The sequence below is a fragment of the Penaeus japonicus genome, unplaced genomic scaffold (genome assembly GCF_977035675.1).
Source record: "Penaeus japonicus unplaced genomic scaffold, GWHDUDI00000001_assembly GWHDUDI00000028, whole genome shotgun sequence".
Lineage (NCBI taxonomy): Eukaryota > Metazoa > Arthropoda > Malacostraca > Decapoda > Penaeidae > Penaeus > Penaeus japonicus.
Genome location: NW_028234430.1, coordinates 24,027,779 through 24,037,778, shown reverse-complemented (window position 1 = coordinate 24,037,778; position 10,000 = coordinate 24,027,779). Strand labels below are relative to the sequence as shown.

The 10,000-nt window shown below is 44.6% G+C and overlaps 1 protein-coding gene across 1 annotated transcript in view; it reads right to left on the bottom strand.

Annotated features, from left to right (window-relative positions):
* The window catches only part of LOC122252166 (uncharacterized), a 343,505-nt gene that overhangs the window by 109,213 nt on the left and 224,292 nt on the right, over positions 1-10,000 (bottom strand). The window contains exon 4 of the mRNA XM_086553745.1: positions 5,915-5,957. Coding sequence (XP_086409871.1) covers positions 5,915-5,957 — 43 coding nt within the window. The remainder of the gene's footprint in view (positions 1-5,914; positions 5,958-10,000) is intronic.

Genomic DNA, 10,000 nt, shown 5'->3' with positions numbered 1-10,000 from the left:
AGCTGCATTCGGTCCACATGGCTACAGCAGACCACTTTTTTCATGATGTAGCTTTTGCGTAATTCACTTTATAGAGCACGTTTCAACCTCACGACCTGATCCTCGGCGCGCCGGCGGGTGAAACAAAAACAAAAGCAGGTGGTTTTAACATTACACAAGTTGACGTCCAGAGGTGCGAGTTTGGCGAGGGGCGTGCGACTAACTTTGAGTAAAGAGGTCCTCTCCCTCGGCTAATTCTCATTCTAGGCCTGTTGTTCACGCCCCCCCCCCCTTCCCTTCCCCTCACATGCTACCCTGCATTAGCTTGTCTCCCTCTTTCTACCCATTTGAGAGGAAGGGTTCTGGGAAGGAGGAGGACCGGAATAAGAAAGAGGAGGAGGAGGAGGACATGGTGATGGAGGAGGACGAGAAGGAAGAAGAAAAGTAGGAGGTGATGGAGGAAAAAGTGGAAGGGGAGGAGGAGCTGATGGAGGAGAAGTAAAAGGAGGAGAAAGAAGAGGAGGAAGAGGAGAAGAAGTTAAAGAATGATGATAATGAAGAGAAGGAAGAATAAGAGCAGAGAGGAAGAGAGGAAGGAAAAGGATACGAAATGAAAACAAAGAAGAGAAAAACAGATACAAACAGAAACAAATGCAAAAATATAAGGCACAAAAGAGAGAGAAATGATAAAACATAAAGAGATACAAAGACGGAGGTGGGGTATTGGTGGTGTGGGGGGAGGGGGCAAAAGCCAGGTAGAGGATAAAAGAAAAGGAATTCAGAAAGGCATTGAGAGAGAGAGAGAGAGAGAGAGAGAGAGAGAGAGAGAGAGAGAGAGAGAGAGAGAGAGAGAGAGAGAGAGAGAGAGAGAGAGAGAGAGAGAGAGAGAGAGAGAGAGAGAGAGAGAGAGAGAAAGAGAGAGAGAGAGCCATTCCTTTCCTTTACCAAATAAACCTGGTAGATCCACAGCCTCCCGATGACCTGGGAGATGAGGGGTGTGGGAGGGAAAGGAGGGAGAGGAAGTGAGGGAGGAGGAAGGGAGCACAGGAACCGGGTTGACCTTGGCGGAGGCAGTGACCCTTACTGACCCGAGCTGACTCCTGACCTAGAGCTAGAAAAGCCCGGCCATCTTCACTTTCACCCTACCTACACGATGTGATAGCGTCGTGGGGTGCCTTGGGTACAGGTGTGTTAGCATGTGTTAAGCCGCAGGGGCGTAGTAGTGCTTAGCGGACGTGAGGTTAAGGCAGCCAAGGGTGGGCGCCTGGACTGTCCCTTGCGATTGTTTGCAGGGGGGTTTAAGGGGAGAATGGATGTGGGTGGTCGGGATTTAAGGGCGTATGGGTGGGCGAGGGTGTGATTTCGGGGGCGTGTCCTGGTTGGAGAAGCTATCATGTATTATACTGTGAGACGTGAGAGAATGAAGCATAGGGACAGGTAAAGATCAACAATAAAAGGACGAAAAGTCACAAAATAAAAGGACGAAAAGTCACAAAAAAGGACGAAAAGTCACAAAATAAAAGGACGAAAAGTCACAAAAAAGGACGAAAAGTCACAAAATAAAAGGACGAAAAGTCACAAAAAAGGACGAAAAGTCACAAAATAAAAGGAAGAAAAGTCACAAAATAAAAAGACGAAAAGTCACAAAGGAGAAGCAAACGCAAGCAAGTTACTCATCGGGTCAATGGCCATTGCAGAGAGTGATAGATAAGAGAAACAAATACGGATGACGTAATATATATGTAAAAAATGAAATGGAAATACCAACAAGAGAAAAAAGAGAGACACACTCACACCAAGAAGAACGAATATAAAGCGCAAGAGATAAGAGAGAGAAAGAGAGTGAGAGAGAGAGAGGGGTAGAGAGACGAGGCCGTTACTTGATAACATTCAACGTCCATCACGAACACCAAAAAGGGAAAACAAAGAAAACGGAGAAGGGAAAGGGGAAACTGGAATATATTTTATTACGAAAAAAGCGACGTAAAGGCAAAGGTTTGGAAGATGAAGTGTCGTCCCGACTTTCACTGATCACGACTTTGGGATACTGTGTGCATGCAGACGTGTGTGTGTGTGTGTGTGTGTGTGTGTGTGTGTGTGTGTGTGTGTGTGTGTGTGTGTGTGTGTGTGTGTGTGTGTGCGCGTGTGCATGTGCATGTGCGTGTGCGTGCGCGCTCGTGCAGTCGGATTGTATATGCTTGCGTGCGTGTGCGTGTCAGTACGAAACCCGAGAAATAATTGGAGTAAATGTCTAAAATCATTCCAATTAAGCGAGCGTTAGGCGAGTGTCTAAACGCGAGAGAATGTAAAAGACGAAAACCAAAAGTCACAGTTCCGCCAAAGGACACTTGAGCCACGTGTCGTTTCGTTTACAACTTTATAGCAGTCGCCATGGTTACGGCGAGACGCATTTCACGTTTATTGTTGCAATTACGCCAACACCTTCTCAACCGCCGGTGAGTTTATGGTCTCTTTTACCTGCAGATGCTTTCGCTCTATCTCTTTCTCTCTCGCTTCACTTCTCTTATTCCGGATTGATTCTTATTCTCCCACTTCCCTCTTCTCTTAGTTTTATCCTTTACCTCTATCCTTTGTCCTTCCTCCGTTCTTCCTCCTACCTCTCTTCCTTCTTCCTTCCTCCTTCTCTCCCTTCCATTCTTCTTTATCTAATTCCTTCTTATTTTATATCCTTAACAGAAGGCAAGATGACACAGCACATGTCAAGGTCGGCCCGTATCCCTCCCACGCTCTACATCCATAAGTGTCATGTCATAGCGTTGACCGAATGGGGCCATGAGCCTTACTTACGCCCATGTGGTACACCCCCCCCCCCCCTCTCTCTCTCTCTCTCCTCCCAGCAAAGACCAACGAGACAGCATAAACACACGTAATTAAATTGGAACTTTTTTCCGGCCAAATGAACACCGCGGTTAAATGAACGGCGATCTTCAAAGGTGTTTTTAAACCCCAATTAAGAGACATAAATCGCATCCGACGTAATTATCGCCATTAATGAAAATGAAAACCTTCCGCTGTTCAATACGGGGGCGAAATGACTCGACCGGATCCCACCAGCGGTTGACCCTGATTCCCTGACGCTATTGTTGTGTCATCCTCGATAACTCTCTCTTCTCCATCCTTTTCTATTCTTATTTTCACTAATTTTCTTTCATTGGTTTTTCATTTCTTCCTCTTTCGTTTTATTTTACTCTTTCTTTGCTTTTTTTTATTTCTCTATTTTCTTCGTTTTTCTCTCCTTCTCACTCTTCAAGTCTTTATTCTCATCTCTCTTGTTGTAAACTTCTTTCTTCTTCCTCTTTCTCTACCTCCTTTTCTCTTTCCTTCTCTCTTCATTTTGTTTCTCTTTTCTGTTAATTCCTGTCTTCTCTTCTCTTCTTTTCTCTTCCTCTAACTTTTGCAAGTCGTTCTTCCATTATTCCCTCTCATTCTCTCTTAAAATGTCAACCTCTCTTTTTTCTCTTTCCTCTTCTCTTTGCCTCCCTGCTGTTCTATTCCGTTCTATTTTTCCTCAACTCTCTCTTCAGGATGGTTTTCCTCCCCTCTCCTCATTCTTCATTTCTTTTGGTTTCATTTTCTATCTTTATGTCTATCTCTATCTTACGATTTTCTGTCTTTTGTTTATTTTTCATACTTCGTCTTTCTTTCTTCCTTGTTACGCTTTTGCTTTTCCTTTCTTTCCCGTTATTATATCTTCGGCCATCCACCTCGTTTATTCTTTTCTTCCCTTCCTTTAATTCTCACTCCATCCATTTAACGACCTATCAACCCATCCATCCATCCATCCACCCAGGTTCACCTACCCATCCATTCATCCACCCAAACCCACCTACCCATCCATCCATCCACCCAGACCCACTTGCCTGCCTGCCTGCCTACCTGCCTGCCTGCCTACCTGCATGCCAGCCTGCCTGCCTAACTACCTACCCATACCCCACCCACCCACCCAACCCACCCACCCACCCACCCATCCACCCTTCCTAATTTTCACTTCCCTCCCCTGATTCCAAGTCCCATTACAATGGCGGATTCACCGTAAACAGTAACTCAAGGCGGTGCAGAGCGCGTGGGAACTTTGGAAAACTTAAGACAATAAAGGTCACAAAAATGAGGAAGGGAGAAGGGGGGGGGTGAGGATTTTTCCTTCCTCCCCTCCCTCCCCCTCCTCTCTTCCTCCCCCCCCCCCTCTCCTCTCTTCAAGGCGTCATATTTCTCCTTCAGCCAATTTCCCTCAATTACAAATTTGGAGCCGTGACTACTACGTAACCGATTTATCCGTTCCCTGCCAATTTATATGCTATTGAATTGCCATTTTATCTATTAAGATGTAAGTTTCCTTTGACGTGAACCCTCGGCACCGCTTCCTGTTTTTACTCAGTATTCATTTTTTTCTTATCTTAGTTATTCGACGAATCGTTTCATTCCCCTAAGGCAATATATTCCTATCATAATATGAATAATTCTCTCTCGGTTTCACAATTTTACATTCACATTTATATCTATAGGTGTATCATTATCATTACAAATAGATATTTATTCACTCATTTTTTTTTTTATCTTTTCGCTTCCATTATTTCTTTAGTATTTCTACTCCATCCTATTACTCCATCTTTTCTCTATCCTCCGCCTTCTATTGCCCTCTTTCTTCTCTCACTCTCCCATTTCCCTATTTGTAGACCTTCCAGTTACACATCTTCTCTATCTCATCCCCGCCCTTTCTCTCTATTTTCTCTTCCCTCCCCCCCATATTCCTCCCCACCCCCCACCCCTTCTCTTCTCAAAGGCACAATGGTACACGCGGTTATCATAACATTTGCCTCCTCTATTGTTTGTAAACCAGGGAAGGGAGAGAAAGAACTTCATTACCATTTGAAGCGTCGTATGCTGGTGAGGGGGTGAGGGGGGGGGGTAGGAAGAGCGGGTGGAGTGGGTGGAGGTGGTGTAGGTAAAAGAGAAAGGGCTGAGGTGAAAGAGAAGAGGGGTGGAAAGAGAAGGGGAGAGAGAGAGAGAAAGAGAGAAAGAGAGAAAGAAAGAGAGAGAGCGAGAGAGAGAGAGAGAGAGAGAGAGAGAGAGAGAGAGAGAGAGAGAGAGAGAGAGAGAGAGAGAGAGGGCAGGAGGGAGAAAAAAAGATAGAAAGAAAGATAGTAAGGAAGAGATAGACAGAGAAAGAGATAGATAGGTAGATAGATAGATAAACAGAGAGAGGAAATCGAAGTATGTCACAATACCGAAAGGAAGAGAGGGAGGGGAAGAGAAAGGAGGAGCCACTCAAAGGAGGGTAATCATTACGAGCCTAAAATAATTTGGCTAACAATATAGACCTATTCCCGACCACACACAGGCATTACGTAATTAACCGCCATTACGCTGTATGCTATATCACTTCCTATCCACAATTAAACGTTCGGTTATAACAATAATCACCCTAATTGGAAAAAAATGAAACATTATGGGTGAGCACGGAACAAGTAAATAAATCAACATACAACAAACAGAACATTAAACGATAATAACAATAATTAATAATGAATAGTGAATGATAATAATGATAATAATAATAATAATAATAATAATAATAATAATAACGATAACAATTAATGAATGAATAAATAAACCGAGCGTAAAAATGTTCCCAGACGATGGAATATTCAGCCATAAAAGACAACCACCACATCAACCCAACGACCACTAAATCTTGAAGACATGGTTAAGCAAGCGACAGTCATCCGTCAGAGCTGTCAACTTATCAATCGCGGAGATGACGCAACAGAAATTCGAGATGGTTGTCAAGTTATGGAGTACTCGGTGTGTAGATATCTCTTTATTTTTTAGTTTATTTATCTTTTTCTTTATCTACTTATTTCTTTTTCTTTTATTTATTTATTTTTTTTTATTTTTTTTATTTTTTTTGTCTTACCTTTGAGTTGTTTCACCACTTTCTTGGCCGGGTCTAGCCAGTGCTGTCGGGAGAGAGAAGGAAGGCTGGTTATTACATTGCTTAAGAAAATGTGAAAATAATAAAGAGTGATACAGGTAATGAAAACAACAAAATACAAAAATAACGATAATAATAGCAATAGCAATAATAGTAATAGCAATAATAATAATAATAATAATAATAATAATAATAATAATAACAATAATAATAATAACAGTGATAATAATGATAACAATACTGATAGCAGCAATAATAACAGTAATAATAGTAACACTGTAATAACAATAGCTGACATAGTGATAATATCACAATGTACGTGAATGCCAAGGACCTCCTACGCCAGAGTCTTGGGGCGACCAGAACGCAATAACCATAAAGATAGCGTTATCGCCCAAGGACCGTGGACGTCTTCACACTCCCGCTCCGATGTCTTGTTCTACACTGGGGATTTTTGTCTTTAACGATGAGCCCCGAGTGGAGACATGTGTTTCGCTCCGGAGATTCATAAATATGGCCGCAACACGTACGTCAACTTGCATATGCGTACACACACAAACGCACGTACATACTGGGATAGGAATACATGAGTGGTGTCTGCTATATCTTTTTTTTTTTTGTGTGTGTACTTGCTTTTTTTTGACATATGGTTTTGGAATAGATATATTTGTAAGCATGAAATATGTACAGTTCTCACACACAAATATTCCCTAACACTCACACTCACACCTTCGTATCCACTCGCTCCTCACCTTACAACTACCTTGTCTACCCAACCCTTCTTACCCACCACTCACCCACTCAACCCTCCTCATCCACCGACACTTTCTCACACATACGCAACTACCCTACCTCATCCATCTACACACAAAAGCCATCACCCCATTCACCCACCCACCCAACCAATCACCCATCCTCACCCACCAAACACCCACCTACCCAGCCAACCATCCAACCACCCTACCCCTCAATCTATCCACCTCATCCACTCCTGACACTCCCTCCCACCCATCCACCTTCACCCACCCATCCACCTTCACCCACCGTCCCACCCATCCACCCTCATCCACGCCACGCCACCCAACCCACCCAGCCACCCATCCAACCCCCACAAAGACCGAACAATACCCCACAAACGGGCAAACAGCTAAACACAATGAGTAATGATAGCGGATTGTAAGTCCTCATTATCCTCGAGCCTCACTCATTGGTTCCCGACAAATGGTCACATGATGGCCGCGTGATGGCTGGTGATTAGCAGTTACAGCTGGGATTATTAATGATGGATTGCGCGACTGTGAGAAGTGCGCCGTGAGGATTCTTCGGAGGGGAAAGCACTAGCAGTAGACGCGGAGTGAGGCTCAGGGTGTGGTGATGACGACGATGATGTGATGATGGGAGTAGTGGTGGTGGTGATGGAAATGATTGTGGTGATGATGGTAATGAATGTGATGGCGATGGTGATGGTAATGAGGGTGATGGCGATGGTGATGGTGATGGTAATGAGGGTGATGGCGATGTGATGATGGTAATGGTGACTGTGATGTTGATGACACGATAATAACGATGACGACGACGATGATACTGCTAATTTTCATGCAACACTAATAATCACATTTAAATAATAACGATGATAAGAAGAGGCAGAAAAGACGAGAAAGAAAGAAAAAAAAAATCATAATCCGAATAAAACACAGTGAGGCAAAGAAGTAGACCTCCCAGATATTGAGAGTAATTCAAATGGCCTGAGTTCTCGCCCCCAGAATCCGAGGTCGAGCGAGGTCAGGTGCTTTGGCAGGCACAAAAGGGCGTCTCACAGGCGTCTCAAGGCGGTCTTATCTTTATGATGGAAATTTACTCGCTTTTTATTGAAACCGAGTCTCGCGTCGCACAATGCATGGTGATATTTTAAGTGACTCGGAAAGTGTGGTTGGGATTTTGATCACCAGGAGGCGCGGATGTTTACGCGTTTACAAGCATTTTAAAACTTTTATTATATGTGCATGCGTAAATACACATGTGCAAACCTACGCACACGTATACATATTCACACATTTTCACATTCACACACACACACACACACACACACAACACACACACACACACAACACACACACACACACACACACACACACACACACACACACACACACACACACACACACACACACACACACACACACAAAACACACACACACACACACACACACACAACACAACACAGCACAACACAGCACAACACACACACACGCACACACGCACACACGAGGCGGCGAACCCAAGCGAGCGTTCCCAAGCCATTACGTCGCATCGAGAAGAACTTGGGTATTAAGCGTTGCACAGGAGCTGTTATCATTACCGAGCTGCCGCCTATCCCGGAAGTGGTCTGTTAACCTATCCCTATCCCCTCTACCGCTCACACCCCCTCCCCCGTTACTCTCCCCCCTCCCCCCGCAACACGCAAAACCTCACGCATGACGGTAGGGTGTGGGTGGGTGGATGGGTGAGGGTGTTCTTTTTCTTTTTTAATAACATCACGTAACAGTGTTATGTTTGCTGAACAGGTATTGGGTTCGGGGTAGAGACTAGGGGGAGAAGGGAGGGAGAAAGAAGGGATGAGAGGGAGGGAGGGAGGGGGAAAGAAGGGGTGAGAGGGAGGGAGGGGGAAAGAAGGGGTGAGAGGGAGGGAGGGAGAAAGAAGGGGTGAGAGGGAGGGAGGGAGAGAGGAAATAGAGGAGAGAAGAGGGAGATATGAGAGGAAGGGAAGGGAAGGAAAGGAAAAGAAGATGGAGGAGGAGGAGGAAGAAGAGAGAAAGAGAAAATGGAAGATAGGAGGCATGAAGCAGGGGTGAGAGTGAGGTAGAAAGAAAGGGAGGGAAGTAGGGAGAAAAAAAATAAGAGAAATGAGAGAGGAGAAGAAATAAGAGGAAAATGAAACAAAGAAGAAAGAAGTGGGAAGGAGAAAGGTTGGAATGGAGAGGAAGAAGTTTTGAGAGAGGTAATTGCAGTTGTCAGGAAACAACTTCATCAAGATCAGGACACAATAGAGACACAATAAACGCCTGACGAGGGGACGTGACTGCGAGAGTTCATAAAACGAAACAAATGACCGAAAATAGGAATGAATTTCTCATGACAGCCATTCGGTCGGGAACTTGAGAACGCCACTGAACGTTTTCAAAGCGGCGTCAAACGTTCAACGAAGTCAAATGAATTAATTGTGATAATAATGATGATGATGATGATGATGATAATGATAATAATAATAACAATAATAACTATTATCATTATCATTACTATTATCACCAAAGGACAAGGAGGAAGATGATGAGGTAGAATATAAAGAAGAAGAAACAGTTGATGAAAAAGGAAGAGAAAAAGGTGGGAAAGGGCGTGGTAGCTTTCTAGATGAACTTCCTAGAATATAGCGGGCAAGATAGCCGTGACGTCACAAGAGCGCGGGAAAGACAGGTCGGCGCCGCTCACTACCCCCCCCCCCCTTCCTCCTCCTCCTCTTCTTCCTCCTCCTTCTCCTTCTTCTTCTTCTTCTTCTTCTTCTTCTTCTCCTCCACCTCCTCCTCCTCCTCCTCCACCTCCTCTTCCTCCTCCACCTCCTCTTCCTCCACTTCCTCCTCCTCCTCCTCCACATCCTCCTCCTCCTCCATCTCCTCTTCCTCTTCCTCCTCCTCCTCCTCCTCCTCCACCACCATCACCTCCTCCTTCTCCTCCTCCTCCACCACCACCTCCACCTCGAACCTTCCTCCTACCCCCCTACCCCCCATCCCCGCATCCCCCAAAACCCTTCGCTCCCACGATCACAAGCACGACATTAGACAAGAATTGAATCGTATAAGAATAAAAAAACGAGATGCAAAGAAAAAAAACTAAAAAAAAAAAAAAAATGTAAATGAAAAGAGGCGACGTGGCGCACCTTGTCTCGAGCCGGAGTACGAGCATAAGCGAGCACGGCGTCTTGAAGGACCTACCGTGTGTCTTACAAGGGTTTCTCATCTTTGACACCGTTACGCACCTGTTTATGAGTTTATTTAAGAGTCGTGGGGAAGGAGG